The sequence below is a fragment of the Trematomus bernacchii genome, unplaced genomic scaffold (assembly GCF_902827165.1).
Source record: "Trematomus bernacchii unplaced genomic scaffold, fTreBer1.1, whole genome shotgun sequence".
Lineage (NCBI taxonomy): Eukaryota > Metazoa > Chordata > Actinopteri > Perciformes > Nototheniidae > Trematomus > Trematomus bernacchii.
Window position 1 is genome coordinate 2,888,011 of NW_022987581.1, and position 19,498 is coordinate 2,907,508.

General features: G+C 44.3%; 1 protein-coding gene across 2 annotated transcripts in view; it reads left to right on the forward strand.

Moving 5' to 3' along the window:
* The window catches only part of LOC117479972 (nucleosome-remodeling factor subunit BPTF-like), a 53,801-nt gene that overhangs the window by 20,004 nt on the left and 14,299 nt on the right, over nucleotides 1-19,498 (forward strand). Inside the window, exons 10-24 of one of the 2 annotated variants that reach the window (XM_034127076.1) lie at nucleotides 932-1,067; nucleotides 1,159-1,428; nucleotides 3,763-5,116; nucleotides 5,303-5,427; nucleotides 6,623-6,751; nucleotides 9,904-10,054; nucleotides 10,139-10,259; nucleotides 11,046-11,277; nucleotides 13,966-14,102; nucleotides 14,190-14,289; nucleotides 15,285-15,454; nucleotides 15,548-16,301; nucleotides 16,760-17,391; nucleotides 17,449-18,120; nucleotides 18,767-18,855. In XM_034127076.1, the coding sequence (XP_033982967.1) occupies nucleotides 932-1,067; nucleotides 1,159-1,428; nucleotides 3,763-5,116; nucleotides 5,303-5,427; nucleotides 6,623-6,751; nucleotides 9,904-10,054; nucleotides 10,139-10,259; nucleotides 11,046-11,277; nucleotides 13,966-14,102; nucleotides 14,190-14,289; nucleotides 15,285-15,454; nucleotides 15,548-16,301; nucleotides 16,760-17,391; nucleotides 17,449-18,120; nucleotides 18,767-18,855 (5,072 nt within the window). Of the gene's footprint in view, nucleotides 1-931; nucleotides 1,068-1,158; nucleotides 1,429-3,762; nucleotides 5,117-5,302; nucleotides 5,428-6,622; nucleotides 6,752-9,903; nucleotides 10,055-10,138; nucleotides 10,260-11,045; nucleotides 11,278-13,965; nucleotides 14,103-14,189; nucleotides 14,290-15,284; nucleotides 15,455-15,547; nucleotides 16,302-16,759; nucleotides 18,121-18,766; nucleotides 18,856-19,498 lie in introns of both variants that reach the window. The other variant, XM_034127075.1, reaches the window with a different exon arrangement.

Here is a 19,498-nt window from a genome sequence, read left to right on the forward strand (position 1 = left end):
CCATTATGTACCTCCTTTTATACTAGCCCGAGATGGGACTATCTTAACATTGTTACAGCTGATTTTGTTTAAATGTGTACAAATTAGGGATGGGAAATTATTCAGGTGTTCGAATATGAGAATATGAGTTATGAATATTTTTATTGTAATTTTATTTTTTTGGGAGGGGTGCCTAAGTTGATTACATATGATCAAATGGAATAATTCAATGTATACGACAGTGCCATAGCTAAGTGTGTTAGGTCTAAAGGTGTGTTTTGCTCCGCTCACCGGCCCCTCACAGCGGGCAGAGCTGCAGGTGCTGATCTCTCTCTCTCTCGTCCGGTTATACTTCACTCACGTTTATGTCCAAACCCATCAGATCTAGCTAGTTCTAGCTAACGATATGGCTGCTGCCCCTCCCTACACGCAGATCACGCAGACTCAAACCTCATCTTATGCCCAAATTCCAGCTGAGAGGGTCTTCTCTACAGCTGGCCTGATTGTGAATCGCCTCCGCACCCGCCTCTCCCCTGAGTAGACATGCTCATATTCTTGAACAAGAATGAGTATTGAATAGCTGCATTCTGTGCAGAGGCCCTGTTACAGGTTGTTGATCTCTGTTGTGATAGGGTTACGTTACCCTAACCCGTTATGTTGTTCCTGTATGATCCCTCTTTAACTTAAAAACCAAGTTATGTTTTAAGCATGAAAGCTGTAGGCCTATAGCTGTCAACTGTTCAAACTGTGATCACCAGTTCAATACATGTGACTAATTCGACTTGGTTTGTTTTATAGGATATGTACATTTCGGTTAATCAGTTAACCGTTTTTTTGGGGGTCGAATATTCGAATATACATTTGCTTTCAAATTCCCATTCCTAGCACAAATGTTTACTTTATAACAATGTAAGCGTCTTCATGTTGTTCCTCTCTTGTGCTTTCTGTGCAGGTGTGGAAGCAGAAGGGTGAGGAGTACAGAGTGACGGGGTGGGGTGGGTGGAGTTGGGTCAGTAAGACTCACGTGCCGAGGTTCGTCCCAAAGCTGCCCGGCAACACAAACGTCAACTACCGCAAAGACCTGGAGGGTAAGAGCTGAACGAGCAACATTTCCATCATTTCATCTCCTCCTTCTGGCTCTGTGAGCTCACATTGTGATTTCCTCCACTCTCTTCTTAGCTAAAATGAAGAAGGAAAATGCAGCAGCTTGCACTAATAAGCAGAAAAAGACGACTGAAACCGAGAAGGAGACGACTGCAAACACATCGGAGGGGGTCAGTGAATCCATCGCTGCGTCATCAGAGGACAACGCCACGCCTCAGGTCTCCAGAGAGGAGGACACACCTGCAGAGGAGGAAGGGTCAAAGACTGAAGGAGAGAAGAAGAGAGAAGAGGAGAAAATGGAGGTCGACCCCCGCCCAGAAACTGCTGCTTCAACGGTGGAGAAAGGTGAATATCTATCAAATAAATTGTCTTTTTTCTTCACTCCTTGAGATGAACCATCAAGAGGATCCTTATATATGGTACTCAGTGTTTCCCATACATTGATTTATTTGTGGCGGGCCGTCACAATTAAATATTGTTTTTTATTTTTATTTTGCTGGTCTAATGCAGGGGTTCCCAAACCTTTCAGCCCGCGACCCCCAAAATAACAGTGCAAGAGACTGGTGACCCCTGTGGCACTCTCGCGGGAATATCTCCCCAATGGAGCGAGTTTAAGTTTCACTTTCGATTGCATGATATAGCCCAGAGCAACACCTTCGTCTCACATGTTGCCACTTGTTTGGACCATTTCCAGGCGATTTGTAATCTGTTCTAGAAAAACGATGTGTTTTTTTAGATTTCAAGAAGCATATAGAACAAACATTGGATGTCTTTTATGAACATGTATCCATGCTGGAAGTAGATTTAGATGTTTTAGGAGTGAGATAGAGATTATTATCTAATATATGCATCCGATGAAGCATTGCATGAAGTCTGTTGATGATCAGAGGCTGTTGTTGGGGCAGTCCATGCAGGCCTCAGAGAGTTAAACTTGGGCCTGCGACCATAGTTTTACTGTATTTTGTTTTGAAAATCCACAGCGGAGGTTTGTGTCGTACTACATGCGGTGTGTTTAGCATTTCTCTCAGTAGCCAACGATCTGTGAGTCTGTTGGACATAAACTCCGTAATAAATGTAGTCTACATTTCATAAGAGGTGTAAAACCTGAGAGCATTTTAAATCACATTTGAACTAAATGCTTATATAATCTGTAGTTGTATTTGTATTGTTGATTTAATGTGTGAACGAGGCGATGTAGAGAAGTTAAGCTGTCATTATTAGGCTGTACTTTGTTATAAACTGTTGGAGTGGTGAGCAGGCCTATTGTTTTTGGATATCTGTGGAGTCAGGTGTCCGTGAGTGTTTTTTTTATGGTTAAGTGTCCTTGGTATGAAAAAGTTTGAGAAACACTGCGCTAGTGGATTGTCAAAGGGGGGTGCCTCACTGCGGGGAAATTATACAGATGGCCAGTCCGCCCCTGAAAAATGTCTATGCACACGGTATTATTATTAATAATAAAAAAAAAATTAAATTGATAAAAGAAATTAATTCATTTTCAAATTGTATTTTGTAATCATCTCGCGACCCCCACTCGGGGTCTCGCGACACCCCGGGGGGAACCCCTGGTCTAATGGATAGTGAGGTGGGCTGATGATCGGAAGGTTGCGAGTTCAAATCCCGCCTGGAACACCACCACTAGTGTGCCCTTGAGTAAGGCACCCTCAGTTACTCCAGGGAGGACGTCCCTGTGATTGGTCATTGTAAGTCGCTTTGGAATAAGGCGTCTGATAAATGCCTAAATTGTAAATTGTATTTTTGGGAGAATAGACCCCACAGATCCTCAACTCCGGTGTGTCTCACTCACGCGGTGCGGTGCCCCCACAAATAGAACATTCTGTGGGAAACACTGGGTACTAACAGCAAGACATTAAAAAGTAAACGACAAGAAGAGAAATTGACAAAATCAATACGAAAATGTGAGATAGAAATGTGGACAGAAGCACTAAATGGCCACAGAGAAGGGCCACAAACAAATACATGTTTCCCAGCAATACAATTATATAAATACAAACATAGTGATTTCTACGTATTGATCAATCAACAGCAAGTACAATTCACAAAAAGATATGAAACGAAAGGTCTCTTCTTTTGGGTTTGACTGAAATGTATTTATTGAGCATAAACAACTTGTGATCATAAAGTACTAACAGCAAGACATTCAAAAGTAAACAAAAACAAGACAAAATCAAATCACAATACAAACATAGACAAGTCTACGACAATCACAACACAAACATGTAAGGTACACAAAGCACCATATGGCCTCAGAGGGGCCACGAACAAATACATTCTCCCAGCAATACAATAACATAAACACAAACATAGTGTTTTGTACGAGTTAATTCATCAACAATTCACAATGTCTCTTGATAAGATCAGATCAGAGCTACTTTATTGATCCCAAATTGGGAAATGCTTGCGTTGCAGAAGCTTAAAAAACAACAAAACTAAACAAGGCATTGCAGATAAGTAGAAATCAAAGAGTCAAAATAAACAATACTATAATTTAAACATCTCAAAATAGAAATAAAGTGGAAAATATACAGTAGAAGATAAAGAAATCTATAAACTCTGCAGACACAGGGCGCTGCTGCCACCTCGCCAACAGCGAATGATGCTATCTGTGTACGACCACATGTTCCCATCATCCTCTGACCTCTGTGACTCTCTTTTCTCTAGATGAAGCTGAAAACAAAGACCCTTCCTCGCCTTCTCTTCAGCCTCCGATGGAAGAACCAATCCAGAGAGTTGAACCCAAGAAGGAAGACGCGGCCACCTCGAAGCTCTTCGCCGACGTTGTGAACGTCAGCGAGGGCTTCCAGCTGAGGACGGCTTACAAGAAGAAGGTGAAGCCCTCCAAACTGGACGGTCTTCTGGAGCGTCGGGTCAAACAGTTCACTCTGGAGGAGAAGCAGAGACTGGAGAGAATGAGACAAGCGGCACTTCTGGCAAAAATAGCCGCCATGAAGCCTGGAGTTAAAACGGAGAGCAAACAGCCGCCGGCCGTCACCCCGTGTGTCAAAAAAGAGCAAGCAGAAGGCGTTCCTGTGAAAGACAACGTGGTGAAGAAGCTCGACTTTGAACAGGAGCAGATCAAACCAGACGTCGATGTCAAATCTGACGCTGAAGCACCCAAACAGATGGAGGTGAATGATCTGCACAAAGAAGTGAACGGAGAAACGCCGTCAACCACCGAGTCTAGCGGTAAAAACAACTGTTTATCGGACGCTATGGAGAAAAAGACGGAAGTGGCTCGAGCGGGAAAACGTGTGTTTGAGGAAATGGAGAAAGCTGGTGAACAGAGCATGGAGGTAGAGGACAGTAAGAAGACTGAAGTGCAGGTTAACGGGAAAACTGAGGGTGGCGTTCCTGTAGAAATGACCTCAGAACCAGCTCAAGGTGACATCAAAGAGCCCGTGAAGTCTCTAATGAACGGGAACCTCTCGCAGAAAAGCGACGTGTCCGACGCGAGTCACCAACCTCCTCTGAAAGTCCCGAAACTGGAGAACCACGTGGCGGAGAAAGGAGACTCTTTGGCGTTGGATAGTGAGCCTGCTAAGCTAACATCATCAACCCCTGCTCTCGTGAATAATACAAGTACTGAAGGTTTGAAGAGCGCCACAACAGAAGCTCTAAACGCCCCGAAAACAGACTTGTCTCAAACAGGAAGTGGCGTCGTCTCCTCAGTTTCCTCCAGAGCCGTCGTCCCGCAGAAAACCAAACTTCAAGACACAAAGACGTCCACTTCCAGCTCCATGACGATCAGTAAAGAATACTCTACGAAAGACCGGGTCAGCCTCCTGCGGTTCTACAAATCCAGGAAGGCGCGTTCGGGTACCGCGCTGCCGTCATACAGGAAGTTCGTCACCAAGAGCAGCAAGAAGAGCATCTTTATTCTGCCCAACGACGACCTGAAGAGGATGGCGAGGAGAGCGGGCATCAGAGAGGTTCCCATCTTCAACTACAACGCTAAACCAGCCCTGGATATCTGGCCGTACCCCTCGCCTCGGCCCACTTTTGGGATCACGTGGAGGTACGTAACACAGACTTTTGAGTTATTGGGTCACATGATATGGAAGCTTTTGGAAAGAAAGGAGAGTTCTCATTGAAGAAACTGCAGATGTTTTCATTATAACGTTCGTATAACATTGAAAAGGCTGTGTAAACATACTTCCTGTAGCTGTCATCAGTATCTAATGTGTCCCTGCGCCCCCTTCAGGTACCGTCTGCAGACCGTGCGCTCTCTGGCCGGCGTCAGTCTGATGCTCCGGCTGCTCTGGAGCTGCCTGCGCTGGGACGACATGTCCGTGAAGCCGTCTGCAGCCGTAGGGACCACACGCAAAGGTGAGGAGACATCACAAACACTCAGAGAGGGCAAAAGTACACACATCCTTTACTCGAGTAGAAGTACAGATACTCGTGTTTAAAAATACTCTGGTGAAAGTAGAAGTACTGACTAAACTTCTTTCCTCAAGTCAAAGTAAAGAGGGCTTTGAAATGTACTTCAGTAAAAAGTACCCATAACTAGCAGCTGTTTTAAAGAGTACCTGACCTCCCTTTATATTAATAGAACAATAATGTCATTGTTAGCTAATGAATGTTTCCATGCTGAACAACGGCAACATGACAACGTTTTCATTGGTCCCTCTTCTTTAGAGAAGACCAGGAAATGATGGATACACGGATCGTGTTCAAATCAATAGGCACGCAATGACTCTAAATAATAATGATCACGCCACCAAACACACATTCAAACTAAAGGAACCAGCCTGTTTGGGAAATGTGAGAAGTAGAAAGTACAGGTATTTGGGTTCAACATGTAAGAAGTAGAAAGTACAGGTATTTGTGTTCAACATGTAAGAAGTAGAAAGTACAGGTATTTGTGTTCAAAGTGTAAGAAGTAGAAAGTACAGGTATTTGTGTTCAACATGTAAGAAGTAGAAAGTACAGGTATTTGTGTTCAACATGTAAGAAGTAGAAAGTACAGGTATTTGAGTTCAACATGTAAGAAGTAGAAAGTACAGGTATTAGTGTTCAACATGTAAGAAGTAGAAAGTAAAAAGTGGTCAGAAAAATAATTAGTGGAGTAAAGTACTGATACCAGAAACATGTACTCAAGTACAGTAACAAAGTATTTGTACTCCACTACTTCCCAACTCTGCACACACTAACCAAGCCCCCACGAAGTGCGCCGGACTCTGTGCGCAAAATTCATAGTGTCCAAACGGCGGTACTGCAACTTCCGTATCAGTCCGTGACGTCACTGGGCCCAGAAAGACTTTTTCCCATTGACTAACATCGGGAAAGAGACGTCTGTAAATCAGCGGATACTTATTAACTAAATAAACTACCCAGTATGAACTCTTTAATAGCCAATATAAATGTCCCCTCTGTGGGACTAATAAAGGTATTCTGATTCTGATTAGAATCATTAGGTCCTTTTTTAAAGTAGTAAAATGCACTAAAAGCCTGAAAGAAAAACTCAATTTCTTGACTGAATGCTTGTATTAAAATACTTATGCTGATGTTGTGTCCACAGAGACCTCGGAGACGGACATCACCACCACAGAGATCATAAAGCGCAGAGACGTGGGTCCGTACGGGATCCGATCAGAGTACTGCATCCGGAAGATCATCTGCCCGCTGGGAAACAGAGACGCCCCCAAAGGTGACCGCTTAATATCAGATAAGATGAGATGGAACTTATGCTTTAAAAATACACGTCTATCTCCTGCTGACCAAGATTACTTACTGTTGAGTTTTGCCATTTGTTATTTATTTAAACAGAAAAACATGGTACAAAACACATACATACCACGTGAAAGAACATGCAAACAGTTCCCTTACAAAACAAAAAAATAAAATAAAAACCCCACCCTCCCAGGGTTAGGCAACAACAACTCAAGTGGCAACAAGTCGTGTCAAATTACATATGCAAACTCAAAAAAGGGAGAGAAAAAGGAATCAGAGCCGACTTTTCAATGACTCACACACTCACATCATCCTGTTTTGCCCTGGTGGGTCGCGGAGGTACTGCAGGCGGGGCGAGGGAAGAAATTGTAAACACTGCTCGAAAATATCTCATTGGTCAGAGAGCTGTGGGCATACTGCTGCCTTTTGCAACATCCTACTTGTGTGAGCTTTTCTGCTGTTGCTGCCATCAAAACCAAATACAGATCAAAGCTGAACATTGAGAATGAACTGAGAGTGGCAGTCTCAAAACAATAGCCCTGGTTTGAGAAGATCTGCAAGGGAAAGCAGGCACACACAAGTCATTGATAGGCTATGTGTGGAATAGGAATGGTATAGTGATGTGAATTATTGGTCGTGCTTTTTACAGTATTACGGCTTCCACAGAGGACATTTCTTTATGGGTTTTTCGTCAAAGCACTTAAAGGGGACCTATCATGCAAAATGCACTTTTGTACGTCTTTTATACATGAATATGTGTCCCCGGTGTTCCAGGGAACTCACCAAGTGTCAGAAAACACAACCCTCTCTATTTTCCTCCATACCCAAATCTCTAAAAAAGGGGCTGCAATGGATCTGATAAAAACTGATCCAGATTTGAACACTGTCCTGACGTCAGGACGGTGGCGCTACGGCTATTGGGCCAACTCCACCAATCAGGAGGAGACAGCCACGGCCATTGCCGTTCGAAAGCGCTGGAGACGCTGTAGTACATATGCCAGGCCTGTAGATGGTGCTGTTCTCACAGAATCAGCCCTTGCTAAAACAGAGCTAGAAATTGTCAAATTGAGCAAAATGAGGCATGGCTAAAATGCATGATCTGTTTGGTATTTTGAAAAACAAAAAGTATAAATATGCCTTATGCCTTATGGTCCTACACTATATTATTCAAATATAGCATGATAGGTCCACTTTAAGATATTCATTGCTATCGGGATGTTAAGAGCATTCCATGGAATATAACAAAAAGTGTATCTCGAGCCGGTTTCTCAAACTTACATACCCTACCTTTAAAGAAATTCGAATTAAAAAATCTACTACTCAGGGAAGAAGGCCTACTAGTTTTAATTAGGCCAAATGAATTCACAGTATCTATTACAAGCACTTTAGTTCATGTGTAATCCATAATAAAATATAAAATGATAGTTGGATCTTTGTATCTTCTTATTATTAGCAGAGAAAATGTAATGTTTTTACAACAATATACAATTAATCCTATCAATATAGATGGGAACCGGGTTGGGGGGGCCCGAAAATAATTCCAATTACCCAAGGGGGGCCCGACTGAAAAGGTTTGGGAACCACTGGCTTAATGGATAAATCGTGTGGAGGCTTCAAGCGCTCCATTTTTTAAAAAGTTATAATGAATGAAGTCTGTCTCTCTTATATAGAAACCCCCACTCCCCAGAGGAAGGGTCTTCGCTCCAGTTCTTTGAGACACAAATAAACATAATAATACAAAGTAAAAAGTGATAAAGTAACAGGTTTTTGTTTTTACAATTCTTTCAGACAGTTGAGAACATCTCACCAGTTGCAATGAAATAGACTTGCAGTTACAGGGAGTAGTAAACATTTGCAATAAGGGAACAGTATACACCGAAACCCTCCCCTTCTCATTGTCCTCAAAAAGTTGTTTTTAGTGAACAAAATGCTCTGTTTGAATTAAAATGTGTTGGTTTTTAGCCTTTCAATAACAACAATGTCACTGCTTTAAAAAGACACTTTGATCGCCTGCTGACCAAGATTAATTACTTTTTATTAAATAAAACGTTGGTCATTTGAATGGACATGTATACATCATTTAATTGTTAAATATATTTTCATAAGTGTGCAGAGAAGAAGATCAAATTTGTCGGTTTTTAGACTTTCAACTTCACTGCTTTAAAAAAAGTGTCCCTTTTTTAGATTCCTTTCCTATCCCTTTAGATTCCTTTCCTATCCCTTTAGATTCCTTTCCTAAACCTTTAGATGCCTTTCCCTTTTGATTCCTTTCCTATCCCTTTAGATTCCTTTCCTATCCCTTTAGATGCCTTTCCTATCCCTTTAGATTCCTTTCCTATCCCTTTAGATTCCTTTCCTATCCCTTTAGATGCCTTTCCTATCCCTTTAGATTCCTTTCCTATCCCTTTAGATGCCTTTCCTATCCCTTTAGATTCCTTTCCTATCCCTTTAGATTCCTTTCCTATCCCTTTAGATTCCTTTCTCCCTTTAGATTCCTTTCCTATCCCTTTAGATTCCTTTCTCCCTTTAGATTCCTTTCCTATCCCTTTAGATTCCTTTCCTATCCCTTTAGATTCCTTTCCTATCCCTTTAGATTCCTTTCCTATCCCTTTAGATTCCTTTCCTATCCCTTTAGATTCCTTTCCTATCCCTTTAGATTCCTTTCCTATCCCTTTAGATTCCTTTCCTATCCCTTTAGATTCCTTTCCTATCCCTTTAGATTCCTTTCCTATCCCTTTTGATTCCTTTCCTATCCCTTTAGATTCCTTTCTCCCTTTAGATTCCTTTCCTATCCCTTTAGATGCCGTTCCCTTTAGATTCCTTTCCTATCCCTTTGATTCCTTTGCGTTTCCCACAATCCCGAATACAAAAATACTAATATATATATAAAAATATGTATATACCTATATCAGTGCTTCTCAAAGTGTGGTCCACGAGCGCCCCCTAGTGGTCCGTGAGTATATTGGTAACATTTCACATTTGAAATAAATTCATATATTTAAGTTTTCCGCACTCTCGCGGGAATATCTCCGCAATGGAGCGAGCTTAAGTTTCAAATGTTCAAATGAGTTTCGCCATTTTTTTAAAGTTATAATTAATGAAGTGTGTCTCTCTTATCTCCCCGAATAGAAACCCCGACTCCCCAGAGGAAGGGTCTTCGGTCCAGCGCTTTGAGACCCAAGAAACACGAACCTCTGAAGCCCACTGGTCCTGTGGCTGTGGAGACGTGGGTCCCTGAAGAGGAGATGGAGCTGTGGGAGATCAGGGCCTTCGCTGAGAGGTGAGGGAACTTCCTCCCATCCTGATTGTTGTCTTGAGGAACTCTGTTTATCACTGATCAATAATTTGTTTCTTCTTATCGCAGGCTGGAGAGGGAGAAGACTCAGGGCGTCGACTCCTCTAAGAGCAGCACTCTGAAGACAGCCGAGGAGGTCAAAGCTCATCTGGAGAACCAGCTGAAACAAGCCAGACTGGCTGCACAGCAGGTGGGCAGACTGACAGACACACAGACACACAGACAGACTCACACACACACACACACACACACACACACACACACACACACACACACACACACACACACACACACACACACACACACACACACAAAGACACAGACAAGAACACACATTAGAAAGGACGACAGCACACACACACACAGACACACACATAGACAGACAGACACACACACACACACACAGACACAGACACAGACAGACACACACACACACACACACACACATAGACAGACAGACACACACAGACAGAACACACACACACACACACACACACACACACACACACACACACAGAAAGACAGACAGACACACGTCACACCACACACTAACACCATGTTCAATTCTTCTGGTGGATATCCCTTTAGATTCCTTTCCTAATCCTTTCCTATCCCTTTAGATTCCTTTCCTATCCCTTTAGATTCCTTTCCTAACCCTTCAGATCCCTTTCCTATTCCTTTAGATTCCTTTCCTATCCCTTCAGATCCCTTTCCTATTCCTTTAGATTCCTTTCCTATCCCTTTAGATTCCTTTCCTAATCCTTTATTGTTCCTTTCCTAGTAGTCTCCTATCCCTTTAGATTCCTTTCCTAATCCTTTATTGTTCCTTTCCTAGTAGTCTCCTATTCCTTTATATTCCTAGATGTTTTCCTTATTCCTTTATAACCTTTCCTATTCATTCTTCCTCTATTCTCTTGTTCTGTTCCCTTCCCCATCTCTATATATATTTCCTAAATGTTCCACCATCTTGTTACAGAAACGTCTGGAACCACTGAGACCGGGACCCCCTGCCACGCCTCCCTCCTCTTCCTCTCCCTCTCCCTCCCCCTCTCCCTCCTCCACCACACACAGACCGGGTCAGGTGACCTCGGGGGCTAAGATGGTTCTGGCCAACAAACTGGGTTCTCCGGTGTCCTTCCAGCAGGACAAGAACTTCCACCAGTCCTTCGCCTCCTGGGTGAAGCAGGGCCAGAACAACGGCAGCCCAGGTGAGATGAGTCCTATCCCTTTAGATTCCTTTCCTATCCCTTTAGATTCCTTTCCTATCCCTTTAGATTCCTTTCCTATCCCTTTAGATTCCTTTCCTATCCCTTTTAGATTCCTTTCCTATCCCTTTAGATTCCTTTCCTATCCCTTTTGATTCCTTTCCTATCCCTTTAGATTCCTTTCCTATCCCTTTAGATTCCTTTCCTATCCCTTTTGATTCCTTTCCTATCCCTTTAGATTCCTTTGCGTTTTCCACAATCCCGAATACAGATGTATATAAAAATATGTATATACCTATATCAGTGCTTCTCAAAGTGTGGTCCGCGAGCGCCCCCTAGTGGTCCGTGAGTATATTGGTAAAATTTCACATTTGAAATATTATTAATTATTTAAGTTTTCCGCACTCTCGCGGGAATATCTCTGCAATGGAGCGAGCTTAAGTTTCATTTTCGATTGCATGATATAGCCCAGCGCAACACCTTCGTCACACATGTTGCCACTTGTTTGGACCATTTTCAGGCGATTTGTAATCTGTTCTAGAAAAACAATGTGTTTTGGGATATTTGGGGAGTTGGTATGAAAAAGTTTGAGAAACACTGACCTATATATTAGGGCTGCTCGATTATGGCAAAAATCATAATCTCGATTATTTTGGTCAATAATTGACAGTATGTTTTTAACAGTTGATTACCCTGAACTTTAAGTATAATTCAACAAAAACAAAGAAGAAGAAATAATCGTTTTATTTCGATTATGTTGTTTTCATAATCGTTGCAAGCCAAAATCGTAATTGCGATTAAAATACGATTAATTGAGCAGCCTTACTATATATATATACACAATCAACAGACACACTTATACATATACACACATTAAGACATCAATAAAAGCACAGCGATCAACAAAATAACTTCACTTCAACATCTCAAATCAGATATAGTTGTGCATCGTCTCATCCATCATGTGTTGTTAGGAGCAGGCCTTTTTCTTATCATTTTTTTTACTCTTTTTCAACGACTTTGAGAGATTTTTCTTTAGTTTTCCCTTCATTTTCATTGCGTATCAGATTGTAGGACGTTAATCATTGCGATCCCTTTTCCATCGTCACTTTTTGGGCGTCATTAGCTCAGTCTGTAAGGTCTTTGCTTGGGAGTCAGATGGTCCCTGGTTCAAATCCCCGAGCAGACACGGTATTATGTACCTCCACACATCCGTTTTATTTGTTCTATGTCCTATATATATGTTGCACTGTTGGAGGACCTAAGTTTTTCATTGCCATATCTACACTGTAGCTAATGTGCTAATGACTATAAAGCCTTGAAACTTGAAACAGCCGAACGCTGGCTCTCGTGGCCCTGTTCGGTTAGCGTGACAGCAGGTGGCTTGCTGTGTGTTGCAGCTTCCACCACCAGCATCAAATCAGAGCAAAGCTTCTCCGTGACGGTTGCGGGCCCGATGCTCGCCGCCAAACTCCCGATCCCCGCTAACAGCAAGATTGTCACGCTCAACATGCCCACCACTCAAGGAGGTAACGAGCACGGGGTCATCCATTTCCGCTGGTTTGTGCCAACACTTGCCAAAATGGATGGAGATGGAAGTCGTGGAAGAGGCAAAATCTATAGAGTGGTGCGGGGGTGACTTATTTCTGTAGGATGATCCGGAAGTTAGCATCTCCCTGGTTTAATGGGATTCCTCCATGTGTTTTTGGATTATTACAGAACATAATCTCTGTGTCAAACAAACGTTTATGATACTTAGACATTTTGTTCAGCAGGATAATCTCCACATATTAACACCACTTCATGATTTCTCAAGTAAAAAGCTAATGTTGGGCTATAAAGGAACTACAGCACGGTCACATGACTTCACGTCACCACCGCTAAGCTAAAGGTGGCTAATGTTAGGCTATAAAGGAACTACAGCCCGGTCACATGACTTCACGTCACCACCGCTAAGCTAAAGGTGGCTAATGTTAGGCTATAAAGGAACTACAGCACGGTCACATGACTTCACGTCACCACCGCTAAGCTAAAGGAGGCTAATGTTAGGCTATAAAGGAACTACAGCACGGTCACATGACTTCACGTCACCACCGCTAAGCTAAAGGCGGCTAATGTTGGGCTATAAAGGAACTACAGCACGGTCACATGACTTCACGTCACCACCGCTAAGCTAAAGGTGGCTAATGTTGGGCTATAAAGGAACTACAGCACGGTCACATGACTTCACGTCACCACCGCTAAGCTAAAGGTGGCTAATGTTGGGTGTGATGACGTTTAGTCGTCTCATTTAGACACGTGTTAGCAACCTCCACCAGTGGGGTATTTACTGACGTATTTTATGTCGTAGAATACAAATCTCTTCAGCTCGTGTTAACCACAGACCTGATTTCAGACTAACAACCAAAAACACATTCAAAAAACCATTGACTTCCAGACCAGGGACATGATGACTCTCATTTCTGGGATAAGGACTCCTGCACCACTCTATTGGAATTGGATTTTTGTCTTAACGTGTTTCTAAGTGTTGTTTTTAATCTACCGTTACCCGATTAAATCAAGCTTTTTTTAGTTGATTTCGCGCTCTTCCCCGCACACAGTGCATGCCTCGCTGCTTCTGTGCATCCTCGACCTGTATCACCCAATGCATATTTGCTTCTTTCACTTATTAAATGTTTCTCTTATCCACAGGTGTCGTGCAGCAGAAGGCCCTGGGCATCTTCCCCTCTGGACCCCCTGCTAACTTGAGGACTTATAGCACATTACATCCAACGACTGGAAACATGAACATCAGAGCCTCCAACTCCACAACAACCACCCCGCAGCAGGTCTGTTTCTTTCTCCATGTCCTTTTCAGTTTCAGAAATATTAAGCATGATAATTGAAGATTTTATCTTTATGGCTTTGTGTTTCAGACAGTCACAACAGTAGGTCAAATCCAATCCGGCACCACACCTTCACCAGCTACGGCTGCGGGCGCAGCGATGCTCAGGAGTCCAGCGTTGGCTCAGCAAGGTGATCTTTCACACTATAATATCTATTAGAAAATTAAGGTCTTCGTGGCTCATGCCTTAGACCATGTTGCAACACAGTCTTGTATTTGCTTCTCACTGTTTAATGCAAGAAAATGCATATATTTACTGATAAAAAACACTGTCTTACAGAAGGCATTAATCAGGGTAAAAAGAAGGATGAATCATGTATTGCTAAATTAATTTAAATGTATGTTGTAATGAGGTTTCCCACATTTATTCAAATTTTGATTTAGGTGGTTTAGCATAAGCTGTAGTTCCTTTATAGCCCAACATTAGCCTCCTTTAGCTTAGCGGTGGTGACGTGAAGTCATGTGACTGTGCTGTAGTTCCTTTATAGCCCAACATTAGCCGCCTTTAGCTTAGCGGTGGTGACGTGAAGTCATGTGACCGTGCTGTAGTTCCTTTATAGCCCAACATTAGCCACCTTTAGCTTAGCGGTGGTGACGTGAAGTCATGTGACCGTGCTGTAGTTCCTTTATAGCCCAACATTAGCCACCTTTAGCTTAGCGGTGGTGATGTGAAGTCATGTGACCGTGCTGTAGTTCCTTTATAGCCCAACATTAGCCGCCTTTAGCTTAGCGGTGGTGACGTGAAGTCATGTGACCGTGCTGTAGTTCCTTTATAGCCCAATATTAGCCACCTTTAGCTTAGCGGTGATAACGTGAAGTCATGTGACCGTGCTGTAGTTCCTTTATAGCCCAACATTAGCCACCTTTAGCTTAGCGGTGATAACGTGAAGTCATGTGACCGTGCTGTAGTTCCTTTATAGCCCAACATTAGCCACCTTTAGCTTAGCGGTGATAACATGAAGTCATGTGACCGTGCTGTAGTTCCTTTATAGCCCAACATTAGCCACCTTTAGCTTAGCGGTGGTGACGTGAAGTCATGTGACCGTGCTGTCTTTCCTTTATAGCCCAACATTAGCCTCCTTTAGCTTTGTAGGGTTAATAAAACATTCTCCCTCCTCTCCTCCAGGCCAGCCTCAGCAGACTGGCTCCGCCCCCCTGCAGACCCCTCAGAGAGCAGCAGGTCCGGCCCCCCCAACCCCCGGACAGACGCCTGCCCCCCCCCAGCCCAGCAGACCCCAGCAGGGTCAGGTTAAACTCACCATGGCTCAACTCTTGCAGCTCACACAGGGCGCTCAGGTGAGACACACGTCTATCGCATCAACTCAAACTTCTTCTTCTCTCCCTTGGATTTCTAAGTTAAATGCATCTCTCTCCCTCTCTCCTCTTTAGGGGGGGAACCCTGGTCTGACGGTGGTGATCCAGGGTCAGGGGCAGACCCAGGGGCAGTTACAGATCCTCCCCCAGGGGGTGACGGTGGTCCCCAGCCCCGGGCAGCAGCTCATGCAGGCGGCCATGCCCAACGGCCAGGTGCAGCGGTTCCTCTTCACCCCCGTCCCCCCATCATCCTCACCCACTACCACCCCTCAAATGCCGCCTCAAAGCCAAACCACCCCCTCGTCCCTGACACAAACAAAAATGGTCGCCCCTCTTCCTGTCCCGACACAAATGCCGAGTTTGGCTCCCATGCAGAACAAAATGGCGTCTCAGATATCCTCACCCACTTCCCTCCCCCACCCTATTCCCTCCCCAGCAATGACTCAAATCTCCACCCTCTCTTCGGGGGTTTTCCCTGCACAAACTGCAGTTTCGCTCCCTGTCCCGGGACAAGTTGCACCCCACATCCAGACACATGTGTTAAGCCCCGCCCCTTCTTTAGCCCCGACTTTAATCAAAACCTCCCCCCAAATGGCTGTATCTACAAACTCGCTTCAGATCCCAGCGTCCGCCTCTCTTCCCTCTCCGGTCAGAGTCCCGACCCCAGCTCTCGCCCCCATTTCCTCCCCAGTTTTAGGTGTTGTTTCCACACAGATTTTAGCCCCCTCCCCAGGGGGTCTGACTCAGATCCAGATCCCCCTTCATGTTCCTCTTCATGCTGCTGTGGTCACCCCCGTCACCGCCACCGCTACAACACCCTCAGTGCCAGGTAAGGAACACGAGAAACACACATCCAGAGCAAACTGTGTTTTTATCTTTGACATTAGAATTATGCATCCTAATGTACGAGAAAATCTAGTTAAATAAAACAATTTAAAAGTTAAAATAATTGAAATAAACAGTTAAAAATGTTTAAATAATTCAAACAAGTTATATACAATGTGTTAATACAAAATGAAAATCTGAAGAAAATTAAATTAAAAAAAATGTACGAAATATTTTAATAAAAAGTGTAAATTTTGGAGAAATGTATTTTAAAAATAAGATACAATATACCAAAAAATATACACTTATATACAAAACTGTAATCTTTAGTAAAAAGTAGTGAAAAAAATAATGTCAAATGTGTTCATACAGCACTTCAGTACATCAGGATTACACGGCCTTTGAAAGCTGCTGTGTTTACTCATGTGTCTGTTGATGCTTCTCTTCCCCTTCCTGCTGCAGCTCTGGCGGATCTTAGGACGGCTCAGCACCAGGTCTGGACCCCGACCTTGTCTCAGACCCTGGTCCATCAGCCTCAGAACCTCCCCGCCCCCGCCCTGTCTCAGCCCCCTCCCCCAGGACTCCCTGCTGTGGTCTCAGTGCAGCAGCTCTCTCAGATCCCAGTCTCTCAGATCCCCCTCTCAGCGGTTCAGGTCCACATGGGCCTCCCTGCTGTCAGACCCTCACAGCCTCAGATCCAGACTCCTCTCTCCCCCCAGCGCCAGAACCAGATCCAGATCCAGACTCCTCTCTCCCCCCAGCGCCAGAACCAGATCCAGAACCAGATCAGGGCCCAGATCCAGGTCCAACCGTTCGCCCAAGTGCAACACATTCAGGCCCAAGCACAAGCCCAGAACCACAGCCAGGTCCGGGTTCAGTTCACGCCTCAAACGCAGACGCAGAACCTCCAGCCTCAGGTCCAGTTTCAGCCCCAGGTCCAGACCCGGGTCCAGCCTCAGTACCACCCGCAGATACAGGCTTCGTTTCAACCCCAGGCTCAACAGCAGCAGGTCCAAACTCAGGCCCAGAACCAGCTCCATCCCCAGGTTCAGATCCAGTTCCAGCAACAGAGCCAGGTTCAGCAGCAACCCCAGGTCCAAACTCAAATCCAAACCCAGTTCCAAGTCCAGCAGCAGCAGCAGCAACCACAGGTCCAAACTCAAATCCAAACCCAGTTCCAAGTCCAGCAGCAGCAGCAACCCCAGGTCCAAACTCAAATCCAAACCCAGTTCCAAGTCCAGTCCCCGCAGCAGAACCAGGTCCAGCAGCAGCAGATTCAGATCCAAGCCCAACCTCAAGTCCAAGCAAAGCTCCAGGTCCAGTTCCAGCCTCAGAACCAGACCCAGGTCCAGTTCCAGCCTCAGAACCAGACCCAGGTGCAAGTCCAGTCCCCCCTCAGGCACCAGCTGATCACAGTACCGGGCCTCCAGCAGCCGGTGCAGCTCCTCTCCGCTCTTCCCCCCCACGTGGCGGCTCAGATCCAGGCCCAGATCCAGATCCAGGCCCAGCAGCAGGGTGGAGCGGTACCGCAGCAGATCAAACTGCAGCTGCCCATCCAGATCCAGCAGCAGCAGACCCAGAACCACCAGATTCAGAACCTACAGATCCAGCAGCAGCCGACCCAGAACCACCAGATTCAGAACCACCAGATCCAGAACCACCAGATCCAGAACTTGGTGACCATCCAGGCGCCGGCGAGCGTCCAGGAGCTGCAGAGGATCCCACATAAACCAAAGAAGAAGAAACAGCAGGAGGGGAAGCAGAAGGACCAGAACCAGAACCTGCAGGCTGTGAGCCCGGCGGGGGAGGGGGTCCAGAAACAGGTGGGAAACAACAACTAACAATATTTACAGTTTCTTACAGGAGGTAGACATTTTTAATATTTACAGAAAGTAAGACGGGTAATATGGAGACATTTCTGAATAAATACTGATATATAAATATAGCAATTATATATATTAGGGTCCGCTATTCTAATAAATATAACCATTTATGGGGATATAATGACTTAGTCTGTAAAAGAAAATAATAGCTAGAAAATTATATTAATTGTATTTTTTTTACTTATGAGTTTAATTTTTTTTAAATATTATATAATTTTAACTTTTTTTATTTTGTGTGTGTGTGTGTGTGTGTGTGTGTGTGTGTGTGTGTGTGTGTGTGTGTGTGTGTGTGTGTGTGTGTGTGTGTGTGTGTGTGTGTGTGTGTGTGTGTGTGTGTGTGTGTGTGTGTGTGTGTGTGGTGTGTGTGTGTGTGTGTGTGTGTGTGTGTGTGTGTGTGTGTGTGTGTGTGTGTGTGTGTGGTGTGTGTGTGTGTGTGTGTGTGTGTGTGTGTGTGTGTGTGTGTGTGTGTGTGTGTGTGTGTGTGTGTGTGTGTGTGTGTGTGTGTGTGTGTGTGTGTGTGTGTGTGTGTGTGTGTGTGTGTGTGTGTGTGTGTGTGTGTGTGTGTGTGTGTGTGTGTGTGTGTCAGGCGGCGGTGGTGGTGAAGCAGAGTTCCTCGGCCGAGCAGCTGAAGCAGAAGAAAAGCCTCGCTGCCGCCGAAAGAGAGGAGAACCAGAGGTATGAGGAACACACACTTTATTCCTCCCACAGCGAGGGCATGTACTTTATTACAGCAACAGTTCGACACTATAGAAAGTATAGACTCAAATATTAAATAAAGAGGCAAGTACATACAAATCAAATAAGTATATATGCAAGGTAAAATAAGCAGCAGCGTTATTACGTGAGTAATCATATAACAGTAGTGAAGTTGCAGTAATGTTTGATGGAGAATTTAGGGGGACATTTATGGTGCATTTCCACTACAGCGCGGTTTAAGCGTGCCGTGCCGTGCCCGGCCCGTTTTTGGTTGCGTTTCCACTAGGCGTAGTTCCGGCTAGCGGGTACTTTTTCACCGTTTTCTGGCTCTCCAACATCCAGGTTCTTTCCGGGCCAACAACCGGGCTGAGTATGCTAAACTAGTGAGAGAATCGCTGGCAACTACAACAAAATGAACATATTTGACCGTGATTTAATTGTAATACACGTTTCAAAATGATGCCGAAGTAACAACATACTGATACCGGTTAGTAAAAACCATGAATTAATGCTTTGTCAAGTCTGCAGACAGACGGCAGGCGAAAAACCTTTTAAAATGCGTGTTTTCTAAATGGAGCTTGGCTAAGCTAACGCAGTATATGCTCCGACCGTCCACACTCAC